We start from the raw sequence: 23,879 nt of genomic DNA on the forward strand, positions 1-23,879 counted from the left end.
CAAACTTAAACTGGGGTGGAATGATACTGCTTTCTTCTGCCCTGAGTGGCTTAATATCAGTTCAGGTGAAGGGTGGACCCGACGAATTAAGTGAGGAGAGGATGCCAAATAAAGCCATTAGGATACAGGAACTCAGGCGTGTGTGTCTGGCTCACCGGTTGTCATGGTTGCGGTGTTTATCACCTCTTTCTGCCGACAGAAGCCCAGGGGCAAATCAGATTGGCTTCAGAGGGAGAGATAGAGAGAGGGAGAGAGACAGAGTGAGTTGGTGAGTGAGGGGGAGGACATATTGGCACAGAGGAGGGGTGAAATGCCAACACGCTGCAGAGGGGAGGCTGAGGAGGAAGGGCATTGGACAAATGTCAATGTGGCTTATTCATGATAAGAATTTTGTGTTTAACCGCTTGCCAGTGATTAGACTTTTCACAGCAGGTTTGAACTACAGGTGTGAACTACACTGTGGCTATGCCACTGTTTTAAAGCAATATCATTCATATCCCTCTTCTCTTGTAAACATGCTTTATTTAGTCATCTGTTGATTTTCATGCATGGATGTACTTAGTTTTTTCTAGTTTTAGGGTTGTTTTTATGTCATATTTCACCTTGCGTACCTCCGCATAGCACGAAATCTGTTTTCAAAGGCCAACATTTATCATCCTGCCATTATTATGTTTGCACACCTCTGAAATTCTAAGGATAGTGAAGATTGGCAGCCTTCTAATGGAAGTCTTAGAGAAGCAGCGTGAAGTCACACCATCCTAAAAAAAGTGCCAATTTTGCCCAACATTCCTCCTCTTTGTGACTCATGCCTGCCACCTAGCGGCCTGTACATCGGATTGTCCGTTTTGGGAGCTTTGTACAGGTGCACCGAGAGGTGCAGGACAGGTGCGACTCCCACATGCAGCATCACAAGCGGCCATAGAGACTGCATTATGGTTATTGGTTGCCATGTGACGTCTCGGCATGATCACAGTTCACATCAACACTAATGAAACTGCAGCCTCGCCTTCACCTTGAATCGAGATGGGACGTTTTACCGACTAGGAGGATGCAAAACGACCATTTATGACGTTTACCATTAGTGACAAGTGGTCGGTTGAACATTCACCATCAAACAGCTTTAATTATAAACAGATGGCTAGCAGATGATCCAGCTGGCTCATTCCAGGTGGCTATTTATCGCTGATGCTCCCAATCCTGCAATTATAACGCTGTACTCCACAGTACACACGTGTTTTGCGCTCTGACCACGCCCCGCTAATAGCCGAACCCAATCAGACGCGTTCGTGTTGAAGCGCTGCGTTTCTCGGCCAATCACGGCGTTCGTTCTTGGGACACGCGCCCCTTTACGTATATCGAGGCCCCTCTGCTGTCAGGAAGAAGGTACGCACACAGCCGGCGTCACTTACACGGTATAAAAAGTTTCTACCGGTCTGTTTCGCCATTGAAATAGAGTCTTAAATGAACCGGACGTAACCTATAGTAGCTTTCTTTTGAAATAGTGCCATTAAATCCGCCTTGTTGCCTTCTGCACCCCGGAGCTTTTGAATCTTCCTCTGTAGTTTTCATACATATGTTTGTCCTCGGTGCGCTGCTTTATCGCGCCGTGCAGATAAAACGCTTCCATGTTTTGGTTCCCCTGTCCTGCATTTTAGCTGACATTCAGCTTGAATAGGGCGAAAACACCAGACAGCCCCCGTGAATAGCGGTATTGTCGGGTCATTGTGGGCGCTGGCTGGCGTAACAGTTCAGAATTAAACCCACCGGCCTCACACACACACACACACACACACACACACACACACACACACACACACACACACACACACACACACACACACACACACTGGGTTCATTTGCGCTTTCGTGGTTCTTTTGAGCGTGTTAACTTGAACGCCAGAGGCTCTCCATCATAGCTGTGTTCGGCTTGACGCGGTGTGTTGCCGTGCTGAGGACTAAATTACCGCTGACTGCAGGCTGTCCCGGTATTTACGGTCGCGCTTTGCTGTCAGCCCGCAGTGCCAAAGTGTCGTCTGTGCTCAGGATGCCGCACACAAACAAAGCCAGAAACGTCCAGGCGGCGGCTCAGGCCTCAGACTGCATCCGAACAGGTGCCCCAGAGGACCCAGAGGCCGTGTCCCGGGAGGAGAGCCAGCAGGCGGGACGGGGAGAGGACAATGTGGGAGACAGCGAGATCATCAAGTCCCCCAGTGACCCAAAGCAGTACAGGTAAGGAGACGAGACATGGAGCAATACAAACGTTACATCAATTCATCTTTTTATATTTTATTCCCAGTTATTACATATAGTGTGCTAGATGTCACGTTGTCATCTTTGTCACAAATTGACCCATTGAAAATTCCATTAAATTTAAACTTAAAAAAACCTTCTGCCCGACAAATATGTTCTGTATCCACTAGTGTCAACACTTTATTCAAATGTTCTGATGTTGCGTCATGTCACTTTAAAGTAGTAACTCCTAAATTGATCTCACCACATTTGGCATATTTGGAAACATTGGATGCAACAAAATGAGCTGATGAGATGAAAATAAGACTTGAGATAAAAGTATGGCAGCAATCCAATACTGAAGACATGCGTATATTTATGTGTACACAATCACCAGTGTTCTACACATCAGCTACTTTAGATGGTAGCTAAAATTATTCTCTGCATTTTGTAATTGTTAAAGCAACAGACCACAGTTTGTACCGAGAAAATGACCCAGATCCACTTACCCGAATCCGAAAAAGTGCCTCTTCTCCAGCTGTACCAGTTCAATATTATAGTCCTTTGATGGGACGATTTCATGCTATGAGCACACAGCAGTGCTCCAGGCCTCTTCTGGGGCATACACACAAACTCTGTTGTGAAGAAGTACAGAACAAGTGTAGCCTTGATGAGCGTAAGATGCAGTTTGCAAAGAGCCGTCTGAGCTAACAGCCTCTTCAGAATGAAATAAAAACAAGTGAAGACGCACAAGCTGATGATAACAGTTTGCCGCCTCACTTTTGCTTGGAGCGCCTCTGCACTGTTTGACCTGTGACCCCTCCTCCCCCAGGTACATCGAGCTGGACAATGGGCTGCGAGCCCTGCTCATCTCCGACTACAGCGGCCCGGCAGCCTCGGACGTTGAGGACTCGGATGGAGAAAGTGAAGACAGCGAGGAGGACGAGGATGGTGATTCGGGAGAGGAAACCGAAGACGAGTCGGAGGGAGATGATGACAGCAGTGGCGACGATGATGATGATGACGACAACGACAAAGAAGGGAAAAAGAAGAAAGGAAATGCAGAGAAACAGGTAACTGAAATTTGTACTGAAGCACCTAAAATTCCAAGCCGCCACTTGATATCCCACACCATGTGTTTCAGTCTGCAGCGGCTCTGTGTGTTGGCGCCGGCAGCTTCAGTGACCCCAGTGACCTCCCCGGACTTGCTCACTTCCTGGAACACAGTGAGTTAGATCTCTAAAACATCCTGATTCAGCGCTGTAAAGTAGATATTCTGGGCACAAACGGCAAACAAAGGAGACTTTGAATGAAATTGTTGCATTCAGCTGCGTTTTTTTTATTCGAGAAAGTTTACAAGCGCCAAGTCTTGGAGTCGTGTTCCTCCCTTTTAGCTGCGGCGACACTCTGGTGTGTTGAATCTATATCTATATATCCTCCTCTACCGTGAAATTCATCCCACGCCGTTTCATTCTCGGGTCTCATTCTGTAACAGAAACCTGATGTTTACATGTGAGGGTTTCGATATAAATTGAGGCATCCAACTTTACCGTAGAGCAAATGGAAAAACAGGAAAAAAAAAACACAAAATGGGCCTCGATAGAGATGCATCTGCAGGAGCTTTTTCTTGAACAGTGTTTATTCCTCTTCTCTTCTCTCCTCTTCTCTTCCCTCTCTCTTGTCTTCTCTTCCCTCTCTCCTCCGCGCCATCTGTCCCCTGTCCCCAGTGGTCTTCATGGGCAGCGAGAAGTACCCCTCCGAAAACGGCTTTGACGTTTTCCTCAAGAAGCACGGCGGCAACGACAACGCCTCCACCGACTGCGAGCGGACTGTCTTCCAGTTTGACGTCCAGAGGAGAAGCTTCAAAGACGCTCTCGACAGGTGAGGGCGGGATCGCGGAGAGGATTCGCAAACCGCACGATTCACGGGAGGGACGCACTGAGGAGAATAAACAGAAGAAAAACCACACACACACTCGCACTCCATCTGTGTACACACTTGTCCCCCGATCGACCCATATGTTTAAACAGTTTTCGTGGCAGCTAACCGTTTGCCCCGACCGCTGTTTGGACAACACACTGCACTTATACTGCCCATCCGCTGAAGCGCCGCTCCTTCAACTCCCGCCGGCATGTGATGGTTGAACATAGTTGCACATGATTAACCGTTACTCTGCGGGCCTTCAGGTATTTGTCACTATCAGGTATTTTACTTGTAATCCCACTACCCCCACGTAAAGTTATGGATTTACCCGCTTGTCACTTAGCAATACTTTATACAAATACATTTGTAATACTTCCAACGTTTGGGTCGTTCCTATATTTCTATGTGCTTTGGTGGGACAGCTGATCAAGAAATTGCGAACATCATGATAAATGTTTTCGACCGTTTCTCCTGTGCTCATGTGTCCTCCATCATATGTGAACAGTTTGTTAATAAATGATGAGCTCATTCTGTCCTAAACTCCACCGCCCCTGCTCTGAACACGCCATCCCTCTGATAAAACGCTTTTCTGACCACACACACACACACACACACACACTCACACACACACACACACACACACACACACACACACACACACACACACACATACACACACACACACACAGCATAAAGCGGCGTATTGCAGAAATGGCCCCATCAGTCTGCATCTGATTGCCGAGCCCTTTGTTGCCGTCTGTTTGCTGGTATGTGGCCCCTGATTATTGCCTTCTCTGTCCCCTCTCCCTCTCAGGTGGGCTCAGTTCTTCATCTGCCCCCTGATGATCCGAGACGCCATTGATAGGGAGGTGGAGGCCGTGGACAGCGGTGAGTCTCGGCTCTGCATTACAGGGGGGAATCTATCAGCGGTGTCAACCTTTGTGTTTGTACCTGGACTTAAACTTTAGGGGCCATTGCTGTGTTTGCTTCACGCAGCTCTTTTCCAAACTATCGATTGCCGTCTTTCTGTTCCGTCTCTTGTTTTATTGTGTTTCTCCTTCTGCCTGTCAGAGTACCAGCTGGCTAAGCCGTCTGACTCCCACAGGAAGGAGATGCTGTTTGGCAGTCTGGCTAAACCTGGACACCCTATGGGCAAATTCTGCTGGGGTGAGTTGGTAAACACAACTGCTGGGACAGATAATACACACAGGGCCTCCTTTGGGTATTTTCAGCGAAAACAATCAGGAGCCGTGCGACTGAAGCCAAGCGTGCTTTCTCGCCGATTTACCGACATTTGCAAGCCCCTTTTCCACCGCCTTTTATATCTCTAATAAATTGATTGCTCACTCGTGACAACACCAGGGAACGCGCAGACGCTGAAGCAGGAGCCAAAGGAGAAGAAGATCAATGTGTACGAGAGGCTGCGTGCCTTTTGGAAGAAGTACTACTCTGCCCACTACATGACGCTGGCCGTGCAGTCCAAAGGTGAGAAAACGGATCGTGTTCATTATACAAGTCAATCAACTGAGACATTTAGACGTCTCATTAATACATTTTTTGCGTTCAAGTCAGTGGTTCTCAAACTGCGGTACATTAATATCCTCTTTTAATTATGAACTAATTTTTTGTTAGGAATCTGGACGATGCGCTTGAACTGAAGTGGGTATTAGTAACACAAGTGTTGGTTGATGGTTGCTGAGGCGCTACTTATATTGGTTTGTCTCAGAGCTGGTACTTGAGTTTGAGAACCGCTCGTGGCACGGTTTATGGCATGTATGAAGAGGAAGCGGCAAACATATCGTCGCCGTCTTTTACCAAGCGAATCAAATTGAGGTGGTGAAATCAGTTTTTCCAGCGCGACCTAGTGACCCTCAGTCGCGAATGAACTCACTGGAAAATAAAGCCGGCTGCCTTTTTCAGGGGGTTCGCAGAAAGTGTCACACAACTAATTAGCTGCAGGAAACAAGTAAAAGAGAGCCTCGTCCTGACAGTTGTGCTGGGAAAATTATGCTTATGATACGGTGAAATTAATACCCTTCAGTACGAGTCTACAGTAATTTATTCCTGCAGCAACCGCTGTTTTCATCTTGTACAGAAGACTGGCTCCATCCACAAAATCAGTCAAGTGTAAAGTGAAGCAAATGTATCATAAAGATATCGTAACAAGAGTAGAATTAGGATAGAAGCAGAGTTACACTGGCAAATGAGATGATACACGCAGCAATAAATAAGGAAAATTGATTGTGTTGAAATTAGTCTACAGCCTGTTTGGAACAGCGATCAGCTAAGCGCGGCGAAAAACAGCTGCTTTCGGAAGAAAAACCTCTGAATTGCTCTTAATGCGGCGCCGAACCCAGAATTATGACTTTTCACTCAGAATTAATGAGGCACTGTGGAATACTAATTTCCCCTGCTCCACTCCATGTGTGTCCTTTAGAGACGCTGGACACTCTGGAGGAGTGGGTGAGAGAGATCTTCAGTAAGGTGCCTTACAAGTGAGTATTGGCGGAGAGTCTCTTCAGTCACTCTGATGAGCTGCTGCTGTCACAAGAAATGAGGTTCAATATCCGCCGAGGTTCCTCTCGAATGTAAATGTCAAGGCTCCCTCCGTCTCTCCCTCCCCTCTTTGTACGTCTCCCGACATTTTCTTACCACCCCACACCTGAAACGACTCAGTGCAGTTTCCCCATTAGTGTGTGTGTGTGTGTGTGTGTGTGTGTGTGTGTGTGTGTGTGTGTGTGTGTGTGTGTGTGTGTGTGTGTGTGTGTGTGTGTGTGTGTGTGTGTGTGTGTGTGTGTGTGTGTGTGTGTGTGTGTGTGTGTGTGTGTGTGTGTGTGTGTGTGTTTTTACTGCTCTTTTTTCCACTCTCAAATTGGCTCATAATTTGCCTCCTTGCTTAATCGGTATTGCTGTTCTGCTTCTGCTTTCGTTCCAATTAAAGGATTCCATGCACTTCCATCATCCATGTCCAGCTAAAAACGTGGCATTAAAGTCATATCCTAAAGCGTTATAGTGTAGTTTGGGTGGTTGGAGGCCCTAGGTTCGACTCCTGGCCTTTCTGTGTGCCGTTTGCATGTCCTCCCCATGTTTGCATTGAGTTTCCTCAGGCTGCTCTGGACATGAATGTTAGGTTTCTCCCGTCAGTATCCTTGACCAAAGGCGCTGGCTTAGAGGTGGAATTGGTCCCTGGGCACCGCACAGTGGCTGTCCAATGCTTCTGAATTAAAGGCAGGGGATAGAATTCACTATCCATTCCTTTCTAGCACTTTCTGAACACCTAAGGCCTGTTCTATAGCCTGGTGTCCTTCTGTATTGACATGTGTCGTTTAACACTTTGTCTTTATGAACAAAGACGTGTTGATAATGTATTAAGAAGTACAAACCCCAACATTTCTCGTCAGGCTTTCACTCTGTGCCGGTGTCTAAAACAAAAAAAGCTGCTCTTACTCCTCATACGTTTCTGCCCGTGTGCTTCCAGTGATCTGCCCAAGCCGGATTTCTCTGATATGCTGGATCCCTTTGACACGCCAGACTTCAACAAGCTGTACAGAGGTACTCCATCTCGACCGTACCGCCTGTCTGGGTGTTGCTGATAATACCACACACACACACACACACACACACACACACACACACACACACACACACACACACACACACACACACACACACACACACACACACACACACACACACACACACACACACACACACACACACACACACACACACACACACACACACACACACAATTTCTTGCAATTGGGTCGCTAAAGAAAATGCCACCTGTAAGCAGCACTTCACCTCCCTTCTTCCAGTGGTTATGATGTACTTTAATCCTTTACTGAAGTAGTAGTACTAATGCCACAGTTGAAAAATCTACCTTATCAGTCAAACGTACATTTAAATGCCTTAACATCTTAAAAAATGCCCACATTTGGGGATTTTTCAGACCTGTTTCAATATCTTGAAACCATTAAGGGGGCGGATTTTTGTTATTTGACCTATTTTTTTTACAGTGAAATATATTGTGGTCTAAGTTGCAAATAGGTCCTGAACAGCCCCAAAAAGATTCCTATATTTTGCGACATTTCTTTATTCCATGTTTGCGTCTACATGCAACTTATTTGAATTCCCCCCTGTTATCTGTGTGCTTCTTTGCAGTTGTTCCCGTCAGGAAAGTTCACGGCTTGACTATCACATGGGCTCTCCCCCCTCAGGAGAAACAGTACAGGTGAGTTACAGACACACTGTGCATGCTGTCACACACACATTCAGACCTGTGCAGGCGGTTGCACACACACACACACCCTGCTGTCTACCCACTCCAGAGGAATTGCATCAAATGTGTTTGTGTCTGTTGTTTCCTCAGTGCCGCCGTCTCCACTTTCCACTCCGTTGCCTCTTCATGTAAACATAGAATTAGGCCGCCTAAACACACGCCGTGCTTTCCCCCTGATTGTAGACGGATTGCATCAATTTTTTTTGTTTGTCTCATCGTTTCGTCCCCTCCCTCTTTTCAGAGTGAAGCCTCTCCACTACATGTCCTGGCTGATTGGCCACGAAGGCGCTGGAAGCGTCCTCTCCGTGCTCAGGAAGAAGTGAGTGTCCTCGCCTCTGTCGGTTTTGTTTTTCCCCCATTCGAGGGCACTCCAAAGCCCAATTAAAAGGTCTTCATTTCGCCGGGTATACATGAGCCTTGCAGAGCTCTGGGGGCACCTTGAGTGTTCAGCCCAATCTTCAGCCCATACACTGCCTGCCCACTTCATGTGATTCATACACTTTCATCGCTGGATGTGGATTTACAAGAGCGTTTCAGCCTCTCGTCGCTAAGTGGCAAAGTGATTTGCCAGCCCCTCTGTAGTCCCACAATAGCGAGAGCACATCAGATAGTCCCTTTACTATCGGCACCACTTGGGCGTTTGATAGAATATCCCCATTTACTGTGTGTGCTCTTTTCTATTGTTGATAAATGACAACGGTGAAATTTGAGTGCGCCTGGTCTCCGTTCCCAGTGGGAACAAACCGCTGAGGCATTGGAGTGACTGATTTTGAACAAGTACAAACAATCAGGACGCTAAGAGCCCAAAAGGGCCGGTGTGAAATTGGACCACTTTTGTCATCCACAATGAAACCGGGCAATGGTCTGTCCATCTATCTCTACTTCACACATCCTGCAGTGGACTGACCAGTGCTTTGGCCCATTTACTTAAAAAAATGACACTTATAAGGGGATTTCACTGATTTTACTGTCCAGGGCGTTCGATCGCTGTCCGGAGGGCAAAAACATCTGCATAGAGGTTAATGTCGCTGCAGAGGCGGGGAGAACGGCCCTGATGGCACAAGTCTGAAGACTACGGCAGGAGGTCAGACTGAGCTTAGAATGAGATCTAAATTGAAGGTAAAAATGGGCGGAAAAAGGCGAACAAGCTGCTTATTAAGTCAACAACAAAAGACTTAACTGTAATAGAAAATAATGGCCATTTGTAGCAAATGAGGCAGAACATGTAAACAGTTAGGATGCTTTAATTGAAGGATGCTTCGTATTTCTGCACTCTGCTGCGTTTGAATTTTGTGCCGACTCGCCTGAAAGCTTTTATTCAACTTTATGAAATCGCGAAAGTTGAAATGACGTCTTTTCTGTTCATTCCCGTGGGAAGATGCGTTTGCTTATTGATTTGTGCCTCAGCGCCTGATGATGTACATTGGGTTCCATTTGTGACCCAATAAATGCATGTTTAGCATAATTTCTGTGTCAAACTGTCTACATTTATGGTATGTGTTTGTGTAGTAAGTCAGTTTGATCTATATATCACATCATATAGCACATTGATATAATAGAATAGATTAAGGGAACTTATATGAATGACGATGTAAAACAAAGTTGTAAGGATGCCAGTCTATACAAATAGGTTTTCCCCAAAAAATCTTTTGTAAATGTGAAGCTGACTCGGCTGTTTCCAGCACGAGCCGCTTTCGTCCTGGACCAGGATGCGGACAGAACTTGTAAAAGCGCTCGGTCAGCAGATCTGAGGAGCTTTGATACAGAATATGGGGTTAAAAGAATATTAAGGAATAAAACCATACAGGAATTTAAATGTCATTAGTGGGACATGTTTTGAAGTGAATTCTGAACCACAGTGTAGGCAAATGCAATAGATCCTTGACTCTTAATTTGTGTGTGTGTGTGTAGGTGCTGGGCTCTGGCTTTGTACGGAGGCAACAATGAAACCGGATTCGACCAGAACACCACCTACTCCATCTTCTCCATCTCCATCACCCTCACCGACGAAGGTTTCCAGAACTTCTACCAGGTACCTCCGTCTCTCCTGGCTCTCCTTTTCATTCAGACCAGTCGTGACACTCGATTGGAGGGAAACTACAGTACATTCCTCTTTTGTTTCCGTCACCGTGGAGCGGCCATTAAGCGGTTGCCAAAGTCGTCCTTCTGTTGGACGCAAGTCAGCTGCACCTCCCATGCACCCAGGTAGCTTATTTGTCTCTGTGTTCAATAGCAACGCAGGTAATTCAATGGAAGCGGTTGTTTTAACCCATCATCATTCAACAGGAGAACTCTTTCCATTCCTCAAGGGTTTATCATTCCAGTCAACAAACCTGCTTTGATAAGTTGTTGTGTAAGCCTTTCAGCAGCCTTGAGCGCACCGTTCCCTGTGTTTAAGGGCATGTCACCCACTCGTCAGTTCAGAGAAGGAGCACCCGAACATTCATGACGAAGGCGCCTTTGTCTAATCAAAGAGATGCCACACAACTGAAGCATCTCCTGCATCCAGTAAACTGAGCGGGAAGTTGAATTTGATGTCCTCCAAATCGCTCATTTATTTAATCCTAGTCATATAAATATCATATTATCTTTGTGTTGTGCTTTCTGCGTTTGAAGTGATGTTGACACTGGAAGGAGGCAATTTCCTCCTGATTTGAACTTAAACATTTCCGAGGTTTTCTTCTCAAGCACCTAAACCCACACACACATTTCTCTCACTCATTCTCTCCTTAAATATCTGCACTGTTTTTCACCTTTTTGAAGTAATTGGAATTCATCTTCATTAATCGTCTCTGCACTTAAATCTGTTTTTCAGAAAGCACACGCAGACTGACGGAGCAGTTTAGTGACAAATGTCTCGATAAAGTTGAGACCTGAATTTTGCTCTCTGTGATCTGAGGGAAGGCGGCAAGTACAATTCGGCCTGGCCCGCTTTTGTTTACTAATTTCCCCTAATAAGAGTTGAACAAAAAGTTGTTTACGGGATATTGATCGTCGGAGAGGCACTGAGTGCTTCTGTTACATTGTTCAATAAATCAAACCTTTGTAATGAGTTTGCAGTGATTGTCAATATGATAAATGCTTTAGAAGACGTGTAACATGGTTTTCTAAATCGTATCAGAGATGAAAACATGGCAGTCTCTTTGTCCCCCACTATAATAAAATGTTCGAATTTTAGTACACAGCCCCACTAATGAACTACAGTTCTTTCAACCTATTTTACCTCAATTATTTTATTATATTTTACTTTAAGTGCAGTATTTCTAGCATTTTGTTTATTTCTGTTGCTACGTTTGTGTGTGTGTGTGGTCTTTCAAAGGTGACTGACCTGGTGTTCCAGTATCTGAAGATGCTGCAGACCCTCGGACCACAGCAAAGGCACAGACACCCACACACACACACACGCACACACACGCACACACATCCAGTATAGACGTGGAGCTGCGTCGCTGCTCTGGCACCTTTTGGGATGATTAAAGTGAATAAATCTCTGTGTCTGTCTGCTCGTCCGTCTAGAATATATGAAGAGATTCAGAAGATTGAGGCAAACGAGTTTCGTTACCAGGAGCAGGTTAGAATCCAAACATTCATAAGCTGCTGCTGTCGATGCCTTTTGGATGAATAGTGATTTTAATATTGCACATTCATAAAATGTGTGTGTGTGTGTGTGTGTGTGTGTGTGTTTGTTCCTCTTTGTCAGAGTGACCCCATTGAGTACGTGGAGGACTTGTGTGAGAACATGCAGCTGTTTCCCAAAGCAGATTTCCTGACTGGAGACGAGCTGCTGTTCGAGTTCGATCCAGACGTAAGAAGTTCCGATTAACACGCTTTCTTCTTCTCTGCGACTTTCTGCCGCGTGGACGATTCACGCCCTACACAGGGAGTCATTTTGTTGCTAATAACTTAATTGTCTCTACCCGTATCACTTCTGTGCCAATTCCACTCCTCGCAGCCACGCTGGGAAGTATAAACAGTGCAGTAATCTTCACAGAATACTGTTTTGGCAGGCAAGGAATGAATGCGCACACATGGACGTCAATTAAACTGGAATGTAGAAAGCTGCTGCCAGTTGCCAATTTGGAAATTTGACAGAGAAAAAACAGCTTTCCTCAAATATGCAACGTTTTTTTTGGTTTTCTGAGATGCTGCTAAACCTCTCGCCGCTTGTTTAGTTATTTTCAGCTTTGAGCAGCGTATGGGTTTCTGTGGTGCGTTGCATTATGGGAAGACGATGCTCATCAACCCTCAAGAGTAAACTGAGTTCAGTGCACAGCGTCATTTTGCCCTGTGAAACCCAGTTAGAAAAGGTGTTTAATATGGAATTGGGACAGAAATCTGCAGTTGTTTGTTTGGTGTGTGTATTTATGTGTGTGTGTGTGTGTGTGTGAATTTATGCGTGTGTTTGTGTGTGTAACCTCATCTTTCCTCTGTGTGTGTGTCTGCAGGTGATCAGTGCAGCTCTGTCCCACCTCACCCCGCAGAAAGCCAACCTGATGCTGTTGTCACCAGAACACGAGGGCCAGTGTCCCCTCAGGGAGAAGTGGTTTGGCACACAGTACAGCGTGGAGGGTGTGTTTGTGTGTGTGTGTGTGTGCATGAGCGCGTGCGAGATGCTTTTTACTGTCAGTGTAATAGCTCCTTCCCACAGCGCAGACATTCAGTGAATACATTGTCTTTTTCTCCTTGCACGCTGATATTTGCCCTGCTCTAATGCAGTCAGCCACCAGCAGAGATGACATCATTTATCTGTTGAGACCCTTTGCAACAATGTTAGAGCAACGTTTAGATTAAAAATACATCAAACCAGTGCAGCCAATCCATCAATAATAAATCCAAATGACAAATCGGAACCATGATTGTTTGTAATTGATGTTTTCCTCTCACACAGATGTCCAGAAGAAGTGGATGGAGCGTTGGACGGGAGCGCTGGAGCCAAACAGCGACCTGCACCTTCCTGCTGAGAACGACTTCATCGGTGAGTGAAGAACCTGCAGGAAATCATCGACATAAACGAGATTGTCACAAGCGGTGGTGAAGCCAGGAGTTTGTTTTGATGTCCTGTCGTCTCCATTCATCAGACGTGAACATTCAGTGTTTATATGGCACATGTTGACCTGATGGAGGTCAAAATTCAAGGTCAAAACTTTAAGTCCGTCAGTGAGTCATAGATACAAGAATATGGACTCCCAAAATTTTCTGATGACATCGTTTGCTGGATTCCAGGTGCATTCCATAAAAGGGACAATATAACAGAAAATCTCATCCACGTCTGCTCCAATTTGCACCAAATCTGTCCGCCTGATGCAATTGTTAAAATATTATGTCGTGCTCATTAAACATTTACACGCCAAACGAAACTGTTACACCATATGTCCACTGTAGGGTCACTGCATCATAAAGGCCTGGTGTCCCCAAAACTGGACGTATTGGAAAGTTTGAGAATCAGGCATTATTTATAAGAACGGGCCGAGTGGAATGATGATTTTTACTCATATGTGCAGCCACTGATTTCACCCTGAAGCCCTCAGACTGTCCAGACACAGAGTTTCCCGTCCGGATAGCAGACAGTGACCGTGGCTGTCTGTGGTACAAGAAGGACAACAAATTCAAAATCCCAAAAGGTAAATTGTGTGTGCAAGTGCTCGTGTGTGTTTGCCTCATTTCTCATGCAAGACGCTTTCCCAAAGACTTCGCCCACCTCCATTGCAAGGCATTGACACCAGTTTGTGCTCTTCCCTGCGGCAGCCTACATCAGATTCCACATAATCTCTCCTGTAATCCAGCAATCTGCCAAGAAGTAAGTTGAGGCGTCAGACTTGATCCATCTCCAAACACTGTGTTTTCCGCTGTAACACATTCATGTCACCGCCATCCCTCACTTCTTTTATCTTGTTTGCTCTGTGAAATCTAATTGCACATCCGCAGTCATCTCTCCAGTCCGCCATTTGACCTCCCTGCTTCCATTTGTCCTTTTCCTTATGTTCATCTTAGACATGCCTTATCCATGCATTCGGTGCTTTGTCCTCTGTCTCCTTCAACCATCTCTGTCTCTTTGTCTCTCTCTCTCTCCCCCCCTCCAGTGTTGTTTTGTTTGACCTGCTGGTGAACATTCTGGCCCACAACCTGGCCGAGCCGGCATACGATGCCGAAGTGGCCCAGCTGGAGTACAAACTGGTGGCCGGTGAGCACGGCTTGGTCATCAAGGTGAAAGGATTCAATCATAAACTGCCTGTGAGTCATTGAGCCGCTCTTTTGTTTCCTTTGTTACATTTATACACATATAAAGCCTGGTTTTGATAGTGTTAATACAAATAGTAATGGTGATAGTGGCTTTAAATGTATCAGCCTTTTTATAACACAACTCAGCAGTTTCAGAAATAATAGCGCTCCAAGTACACTAAGAAATATACAAATGAAAACTTTAGTGCCAAAAACAACACGTAATTATTTTAATGAAAAATAAAGAAAAGCAAATTATCCTATAATCCCAAGATAATATGAGGCAAATAAATGTTTTAGCCGCGAACTGAAATGATTTGATAAATTGGTTCGTCGATCAAAATTGCCTGCAATGAATAAATTTAACTCATTAATTCATTGCATCTCCTCAAATGTGAACAGTTGCTTGGTTCTGGTTGCTTGGAATTCATATCACAATAAATTAAATATATTTAGGCTTTTATGATGGCGCGTACAAAGATATGAACCGCTCAATCTCACGGTGTCTGGCTGTAGGCATGGCAATATGTTTGGTATTTCATAGGCCAAACAACGAAATGAGAGGAATCGCGGGTAGAATTTCCTTCCCATTCCTTTTGCACTTTACTATCAAACCAAAATGCCTTTTTAAACATTTAAACATCCATGTCGGATTGTTCATTTTGACATTTCTAATCATTCATAATCACATATCTGCTGTGGATGGATTCACTCGCAGATGTTTTTGTATAGACGATAACGACGTTGATGATGAGGACAATGGTGCTTGTCTCTCCTCCCCGCCTGTCTGTCTGTCTTTTTCTCTCTCTCCCTCTCGTGGCGTAGCTGCTGTTCTACCTGATCGTGGACTACCTGGCTGACTTCTCCACCTCCGCGGGCGTCTTCAGCATGTTTGCCGAGCAGCTTAAAAAAACATACTTCAACATCCTCATTATACCCAAGAAACTCGGCAAGTGAGTTGATCGTCTCCTGATTTTTTTTTTTTCTTCCTTCGGTCTGACGCCAAACCTGTCTGACTCATCGCTGCAAGCGCGTGTAATGCCTTCTAGCGATGAAATGCGTTGACAGCACCAAATCCTCCCCCATCCCTCTTCCTCCTCCTCCTCCTCAGAGACGTACGCCTGCTGATCCTGGAACACTCGCGCTGGTCGATGGTGGAGAAGTACCAGGCGCTGACTGCTGGTCTGACCATTGAGGAGCTGATGGAGTTCAGCCGCGCGCTCAAGGCAGAGCTCTACACAGAGGGGCTGGTACAGGGCAACTTCACCAGCGCTGTGAGTGGACGCCAATGGCTAGCCAATAACTAATCAGTTAATGATCAACAAATGTTTATGTCTGTACTCGCATCTTTAGAAAGTTCACTTTGTCCGATTGTTTCCGGGTTCTATCTCCATGTGGGTTCTATCTCCATACCTTCTCTTACATTCTGTGTCTCCCAGCCATACGCCTACACACACACGCACACACACGCACACACACGCACTCAAACACACATGGACTCAAACACACATTTCCTCTTGTCTTTTCCTCTTCATCATCCTTTATTGTATTTTCTGCACAGGAGTCGGAGCAGTTCCTGAAATATGTCACAGAGTAAGTGAGCGCCTTCTCTAAATTCACTTCCTAACTAGAACACACACACACACACACACACTGACTCACTCACTTCAGTGGATTTGTCTTCCCCTTGCGTAGTAATTTGCATTAGATTCAGTTATTTCATCCCGAACTCTCAAACCTGCTGAATTCTCTCCCTCTTCAACCTTTATCCTTACTCTCTGTGCGCCTCTTTCTTCCTTCCCTTCCTCCCCCGTTTTGTTCCATTGCCCTCCGCTGCCCCTTTTTCTGCAGCAAGTTGCAGTTCTCCAAGCTGCCAAAAGAGGTGCCGGTAATGTTCCGAGTGGTGGAGCTCCCCATGAAGCACCACATCTGTAAGGTCAAATCGCTCAATAAGGGAGACGCCAACTCTGAGGTCACCGTTTATTACCAGGTGCACACACAGACACACTCTGCATCATCTGACTGTGTTGATCTGCATCATATTAATGATAATTCTTGTTTCTTTCAACATGGTACCTAGTCTGGCGCCAAGAGCTTAAGGGAACACACACTGATGGAGCTGTTGGTGGTGAGTGTTGGAGTGTTTGGCGCCCTCGTTTCCATCCCGTGTCTCGTCCCTCACGAGGTTTGTTGTCTTTCAGATGCACATGGAGGAGCCGTGCTTCGATTTTCTGAGGACCAAAGAGACTCTGGGGTGAGCGTCTCTCTGCCGATGTAAACGTCTCTGTCTTATCTGCAAACTTTTATTATTTAGGCCGGCACAATATGATACTTATCACAATATGCTGTTATGACAAAGCCTGGGTGCGTGGCTCCAATATTTCATCTTCTTTTACACATTTGTATGAGTCTAAACTCCTCAGTGCCTTGTGTTTATAATAATCCAAAATATTGCCACGTTTGCCTTCGTTTTTCTGGCAGCGAATGGATTTTCTCCTGTAGTCGCCAGCTATGACTCATTTTTTTGTGAACATTGTGCAGCTCTGAGCAGTGTGAGCGCTGTGGGGATTGACCTGTGCTGCCACCTGCTGCTGCTGCAGAGCATTGAGAAGCGTCTGTATCAAACGTGCACCTACGTCATGATGACAATAATTATGTCAGTGCACTTGACTGAAGATGAGCTTTTAATACTGTGTTGTTTGAATAGTCAGAATGGCTCGCAAATGCATCTAACTTCATTTTGAGCACTAAAGAAATCCTAATGTGCTCTCTTCTAAATGGAGTACTGAGGGAATTTGTACTGTTTTACATAAATTATTGATATTTTTTTTTTTAAATTGTATATATCCATTATTGGTTGAATGAATGAATTTATTTGTATTATTATATGTTTAAACTGAATGATAATATATCTGAGTGTTTTTGATCGTTTAAAATTACACAAATGTGACAAAAGTAATACTTGAATCATTTAAACCAGGGGTCTTCAACGTTTTTCAGGCCAGGGACCTCCAAACTGATGGAGAGATGGAGCAGGGACCCCCTACTATATAGATATTGTATAAAATTGTGTTTTATATCAAACTGGACCTAGAACAAATATGTATAGCGGCTCAGAGAGAACTGCTGCACCCTCTGTGTGTTCTTCATTTGCCATCACAATTCCACAATTCATACTCATTCAATACAAATGAAAGTATATACAGTCCTCCATACAAGGACAAATGTAGTTTTATTCTTTAAAATAACTTAATTTTTCTCTTATCTTGTTTTATATAATTTTATTTATTATTCAAATAGGGCAGGTCTTTCATTTTTGTGGTGGACTGTACAGCAGTGAGTGTATGCATGTCTTACCTTAACTTGTAAATGAATTCCATTGGCCTCTCCATCTGGACACACATCTCTGTCTTTGGTGTAAAAGTCCTCTTTATCTTCTTTTAGTTTTAAAAGTCTCTCAGTCTCAATAGGACTCCACATTGACGCACACACATTCTGACGCTCTGTCTCTGTAACCCTCGCGCAGGTATCACGTCTACCCCACCTGCAGGAACACCTCCAGCATCCTGGGTTTCTCCATCACCGTGGAGACGCAAGCCACCAAGTTCAAGTGAGTCCGCGAACGCAATTGTAACCTTTCATTCGCCCAAAAGCAAGATACAATTTATCTCGCCGCTTGCCAAAAAAAACCAAGGTACAATTTATCTTGGTGTTCACCCAAACCCAAGCTACGATTTATCTATCTGGCCTTGGAAAAAGAGCAGAAAGGAACTGATAAATGACTAAAAGAATCCAATACAGCCCATAGCCTACAATATATCTCTCCTGCTGCCTCTCATGAACTTTTCTGTCCCAGCACCGAAGTGGTGGAGTTAAAGATTGAAGAGTTCCTGGCTTCATATGGGGAGACGCTACAGTCCCTCACTGACGAAGCCTTTCATACTCAGGTCTGTGCGCCATGTTTTTTGCATAAGCTCTTCATGCATTTGGAAACTAAATCGTTAAGGCAGTCATGGAGTGTGTGTGCGTGTGCGTGTGCGTGTGCGTGTGTGTGTCCGGTGTGTCCGGTGTGTGTGTTCGTTACAGGTGACTGCTTTAGTGAAGCTGAAGGAGTGCGAGGACACAAACCTCGGGGAAGATGTGGACAGAAACTGGTGCGAGGTGCTTACGCAGCAGTATGTCTTCGACAGGCTCAACAGAGAGGTGAATACACACCTTTAGACAAATGCATACACACTCTGACTGCATTTGAATAAACTGTAGCGTAAATGTAAATCTCACTCCGTGTGCTTTCAAATCAGTAAACAGTTCATGCAATGAACCGTACCACTTCTCTTACCTGTCGTATCCACATTTCTTTGTGTGTGTTTGTGTGTGTTTAGATTGAGGCTCTCAAGCAGATGACCAGAGCTGAACTCATCTCCTGGTTCCAAGAACATCAAGGACAGAACAGCCGCAAACTCAGCGTGCATGTAAGCGATGCCCTCATGTTTGAGTGTGTGCCCGTGTGTGCGTGTGCGTGTGTGTGTGTGTGTGTGTGTGTGTGTGTGTGTGTGTGTGTGTGTGTGTGTGTGTGTGTGTGTGTGTGTGTGTGTGTGTGTGTGTGTGTGTGTGTGTGTGTGTGTGTGTGTGTGTGTGTGTGTGTGTGTGTGTGTGTGTGTGTGTGTGTGTGTGTGTGTGTGTGTGTGTGTGTGCGTGCCTGCGTGTGTGTGTGAGAGAGGGATATTCTTTCGGTTCCAGAAGTATATCCTGTAATTTAATCATTTCTCAATGTCCTGTCCAAGGTGGTAGGCTTTGGTGCGGAGGAGAGGGCGGAGCGCGAGGTCGGCGGCAAAAAGCGGGACCGACGCGGAGACAAAGACGACGACCCAAGCGGCTCCGCTTACGGCGAGGTGTCCAAGCTCACCTTCCTCCCTGCCTCGCCCAAGATGGCGGGCTCCGCGGCCGTCATGGATATCGGCGCTTTTACCAAAGGCCTGACCCTCTTCCCCTACCACAAGGTCCTCGAGTAAACCGGGACTCGACCCCATAAGAGAACCACGTGAGATCTTTCTGGATCTGTAGGTTTGGTCCATGTAGTATTTTCTACAAAAAAAGGACTTGGAGGAGGGATGATGGAGTGCTGCTCTGTTTTCACACTCTTCACATCCTTGCACACAGTGTGGAAGAGTTCTTACCCCGACTTGAATCTTTGAATCAAACTCGGCTCTTTTCTTCTCAGTAATTTGTTTGCGCCTGAGCTGAGTTTAACACCATTTAATAACACAACTCCAACTGTGAAAACGGTGCGAGTGTGTGCGGATACGTGAATGAGTACTGCGTTAGATTTTAGGAGATTTTGTGCACAAACTGGCCGACTTATGCTGTGGTATGAAAACTGCAAGGAAATAAATGAAGGCCTGAAGAGAGGAAAGAAAAGTATTGATTGGTCGTGTTATATTTTTAGTTGTATGAGCTCAACTTTCATACTAACATAAGTGATTTAATGTCGTAAGCTTGGAAACACAAATGCAAACTTTGTGTACATGATGATGCATTTAGCAACAGGGGATTCACACTTTTTGAATGCCTTGTGTATTCTCTCTATAACACTAATGTAATTATTCACCATCAGCATCTACCTCTTCACTTGATCCGTAGCCCAGATGTCCCTTTCCTTTCCCTAGCCTCTCCCTGCAGCTTTTCAAGGGGGCATCCTAAGATGTTCCACTGCCAGGTCGGATACTGTGTGTAATCCCTCAGGCGTATTCTGTTTCTCCCAGTTGAATGTGTGGGCGTATCTCCTCAGGGGAGGCCTTAGTAGATGCCTGATCCATCTTCGCTGACTCCTCTCACCGTGCAGGAGCAGCATGTCTCCTCTGACGCCAACCTGCTCAACCTGTCCTAAACATCAGGTCCCATCCCGGTCACGACCCAAACACAGTCCATCCATCGACCTTATGGCGGCGCTATAACAACAACACTTTACATTTCTGCGGGATAATTGATTTACAACTCATGCATGCTCACTACCTTCACCTTTGCTTCCACCATCCCTTGAGAGAAAACAGTGTGTATTGTTTGGATCCAGTCCCACGTTGGGTTTTGCGCGTTGTGACGTTGCACAAGTGAATGTAATTAAAACCTGATACAGAGCCCAGCACAGCGGAGCGTGTTAATCCAAATGACTAATGTGCCCGCTGGGAAGCATCACAGCAAAACTCTTCACCTGCAGCAGCTTAACACCTCGCGTGTTAATGAATAATACCTCTGTTAGCCGCAGGGTGCAGCTTGTCCACCCCAGAAGATTTACTGCAGGTACATCCAAAGTGTACGACGGGTCACTGTGGACCCGTTGTAGCACAGCAGTCCGTCTTTGGCTCTTTCTGTAAAATCATGTATCATCATCATGTAGTATTCACAGTACAACTTTAAGATACAGTGCAAACAGGGATTCAAGGTGGCTCGCACTAAAATTGAAAACAAACGGATTTATACTCTTTGCAGTTTGCAGTACAAACTTAAAACTTAACTTAAAAATGTTCCTCTTGGGTGTACTGGAGTGTTTACATGCCACACTTGTTTCCGACGCAGTCTGGAGTTCACTTGACAGCTTCTATACGTGTGGCGGCCAACAAAGCCCTGCTGAGTATTCACAGTGATGGCAAACGGATCTAATTAGCTTTGAGTTTGTAGTGATCTCAGTCGTGCCTGTCCCATCAGCTACATTCATCTCCTCCCAGAGTAATACTGGATATTAAGGACGTCACTTGGTTTAATATTTAACATTAGACACTGAAGCATTGCAAGACAAACTGAAAGAAACGGAATACGCTGAGTACAAAGTAACAGCAGCACATTTTAGCTCCAGGTCTCTCTTCAAGCTCCCGGTGTGTGTGTGTGTGTGTGTGTGTGTTTCAAAGGTTGGTAAAAACAGAAAATCTATTTCACATCCTGCAGTCCAGGTTTAGTGATTTTTTTTTTCTTTTTCTTTTTTCGACAATCAGATGCTGTGAAAGGTGCTTCACTATTTCTGTGTGTATGAAAACAATTTCGATTGGCACTAGAACGATCAAAAGCTGTGTTCTTTCACTGAAAACTCAACTGTAGTGACCCTCTAACCACATTTAACTGATGTTATGTGTCTGTGTGTGTGTGTGTGTGTGTGTGTAGTGTTTATAAGACTAAGATTTATTCGAGAATCTGTTTCAATCCCTTTACAGAAAAGCCTCAAATCTTAGAAATCCAGACGGCAACCATTGATCATGCAAATGACATTTTATTTGGTTCTTTCTAGAAGTCAAACGAGGGGGAAAAGTGATCCTGAAATGATACACACAAGTGCGTCGTTTAAAAAGTTCATTTTTTTGGTGGTTACAAAAGCTATGAAAGATGAGATAACAACAAACCTTGTGCTCTTGAGGAAGTGTGTGTGTGTGTGTGTGTCTGTGTCTGTGTCTGTGTGTGTGTGTGTGTTTTCGTTCAGCATTTTGGTCCACACTCGTAAATTCAGCCTTTGGTGTTTGGTAGCTGGTGTCACAAGCAGTATTGCCAGAAAATGAACTGGCCCTGCGCTGTCAACAGTAACTGCTGCTGCTTGTAAGGAAAAGCTTTGTGACTTTGTCTCAGAGAGTTTGTGCTCGTGCTGTGTTCTGCTGTCAAAAGCCGTTCTGTCTCATTTTGTCCCTGTCTCATAGACCGAGTGCGTACGCAAAGAGGCAGCGTATCGCAAATGCATGCAGACAAGCTTGGCCACGAATCAGGGAGGATTAAATTTGTACAGAGCTCACACACACACACACACACACACTCTCTTGACTTCACCCTGGGTAAACTTTCCACTGCTGCTCTCTGTGTCATTGCTGTTGTCATTCTAATTTCATCTAAGGAACCCTGCCAAGGCAATAATGAACTCAAGTCAAGAGGCAGGGGCCATGCTGTGAGGTAGTGAGGTGTGTGTGAGTGAGTGTGTGTCTGCGTGTAGCAGACGGAGGTAAATGGAGGAAATGCAGTGTTTGAGGAGAGGGGCTGGGCAAGTTAATGCTTGTTGCTTTGTGTGTGTGTGTGTGCATGTGTGCATGTGTGTTTATTGCCATTTTCAGCATTGTGCAGGTTTTAAATTAATCAGTGCAGCAGGGTGTATCATCTAAGCTGCTCTAATGTGTCGACTCCTTTATCCAATTGCAGCGGTAATCTTACTACTCCCCACTGGCCCACCTTCATCAGCTCCCAAAGCCAGCATAACTCAGCCAAAGCGAGAGAGAGAGAGGGAGAGAGAGAGGGAAATGTATCCAGGATAAATCTCATTACATGGATTATCTGGTCAAAATGCTCCCATTCCTCCTCTTCTCCTGCAACTAAATATAAAGTATGTTAAATATACTATGTGTGTATATAAACAGCATATTATAGCAGCACAGACCTTCTGTCCTTTGATTGTAGTGATGGTGGTTCTCAGTTTGTGGTACGTGTACCACCTGCAGAACTTGAAGCGCCCCCTGGTGGACTTTTCTAATGAGAATCAACGTGTTTGCCTCTACGCTCTGAATCACATTTACCATTGAGGCTATAAATGAAGCTGCTGATTTTGTCTACTTTTATTTGATATTTTGGAGACATTTTCTTTACTGCTCAGATCCATTCCAGAGTAAATGTGCTGTTAGCTCAAAGCCTGGAGCTCCATCGGCGGCGATCAATCAACTTCTCATATCAGAGCCAATATTATGGATTTACTTTGTGCTCCTCTGCTTTCTGATTTTCCTTTTACATCTTTCTGCTTAAATTCATTGGAAAAAGGTGCCGAGTTGAGCTTATCTGATGGTGATTGAGCATTTTTAGAACAACCATGAAAACGATGATAAAAGAGTAATTGCAGAACTGAGACATCTGCTTTGTTGTTGTGTTTCTACCTTAATCTAAGTATAAGAGTTATGCTTTTAGGTGTAATTTGTAAATTTGGGAGAATTGAGTGTTGGTTTTCCTCAAATAACTCACTGCCATTGAGTCTTTAATGGCCTTCTGTCAGGATAGTAAAACTTTAACACAAGAACTTAGAAAGAGGTTTGTAGGGAGGAGGAGAGGTGACATCTTGTCTTAATAAACATAACTATGACTTATTATTGGTCCCTTTATAATACAAAACTGTTTCGTTGCCTTAACTTTGTTATATCAGTGAGTGACATTCCTAATTCAATTGGCTTAAATCGCATCATTAATGACATCTCACTGAATAAAACATCACCGAACT

General features: G+C 44.9%; 1 protein-coding gene across 2 annotated transcripts; it reads left to right on the forward strand.

Moving 5' to 3' along the window:
* The first annotated feature begins 1,344 nt into the window (after positions 1 to 1,344).
* LOC143006301 (nardilysin-like) lies at positions 1,345 to 20,074 on the forward strand. Of its 2 annotated transcripts, none has more exons than XM_076157687.1 (32): positions 1,345 to 1,383; positions 2,013 to 2,229; positions 3,062 to 3,302; positions 3,374 to 3,455; positions 3,957 to 4,110; positions 4,967 to 5,040; positions 5,224 to 5,319; positions 5,515 to 5,637; positions 6,590 to 6,647; positions 7,631 to 7,704; positions 8,317 to 8,386; positions 8,676 to 8,753; positions 10,346 to 10,466; positions 11,754 to 11,812; positions 11,951 to 12,005; positions 12,135 to 12,239; positions 12,880 to 13,003; positions 13,323 to 13,409; positions 13,936 to 14,055; positions 14,180 to 14,231; positions 14,515 to 14,665; positions 15,479 to 15,606; positions 15,765 to 15,927; positions 16,215 to 16,246; positions 16,505 to 16,643; positions 16,734 to 16,781; positions 16,855 to 16,907; positions 18,180 to 18,263; positions 18,510 to 18,600; positions 18,740 to 18,856; positions 19,036 to 19,125; positions 19,438 to 20,074. In XM_076157687.1, the coding sequence occupies exons 2-32, from the start codon at positions 2,045 to 2,047 to the stop codon at positions 19,663 to 19,665; spliced, it is 3,282 nt and encodes a 1,093-aa protein (XP_076013802.1). In that variant the 5' UTR covers positions 1,345 to 1,383; positions 2,013 to 2,044; the 3' UTR covers positions 19,666 to 20,074. The 2 variants fall into 2 exon arrangements, with proteins under 2 accessions (XP_076013802.1, XP_076013801.1); XM_076157686.1 differs by having other exon boundaries at positions 1,346 to 1,412.
* The last annotated feature ends 3,805 nt before the right edge of the window (positions 20,075 to 23,879 follow it).

This window comes from Genypterus blacodes, unplaced genomic scaffold, assembly GCF_046128005.1.
Source record: "Genypterus blacodes isolate CSIRO-AG114 ecotype Tasmania unplaced genomic scaffold, CSIRO-AGI_Gbla_v1 ptg000073l_1, whole genome shotgun sequence".
Lineage (NCBI taxonomy): Eukaryota > Metazoa > Chordata > Actinopteri > Ophidiiformes > Ophidiidae > Genypterus > Genypterus blacodes.

Excerpts from the sequence above, each read along its gene's own strand:
- LOC143006301 (XM_076157687.1), top strand. The coding sequence starts at position 2,045 with ATGCCGCACACAAACAAAGCCAGAAACGTCCAGGCGGCGGCTCAGGCC. Across the intron at positions 8,387-8,675 it reads CCTCAGGAGAAACAGTACAG|AGTGAAGCCTCTCCACTACA; the intron begins GTGAGTTACAGA and ends CCCTCTTTTCAG. Across the intron at positions 15,928-16,214 it reads AGGGCAACTTCACCAGCGCT|GAGTCGGAGCAGTTCCTGAA; the intron begins GTGAGTGGACGC and ends TTTTCTGCACAG.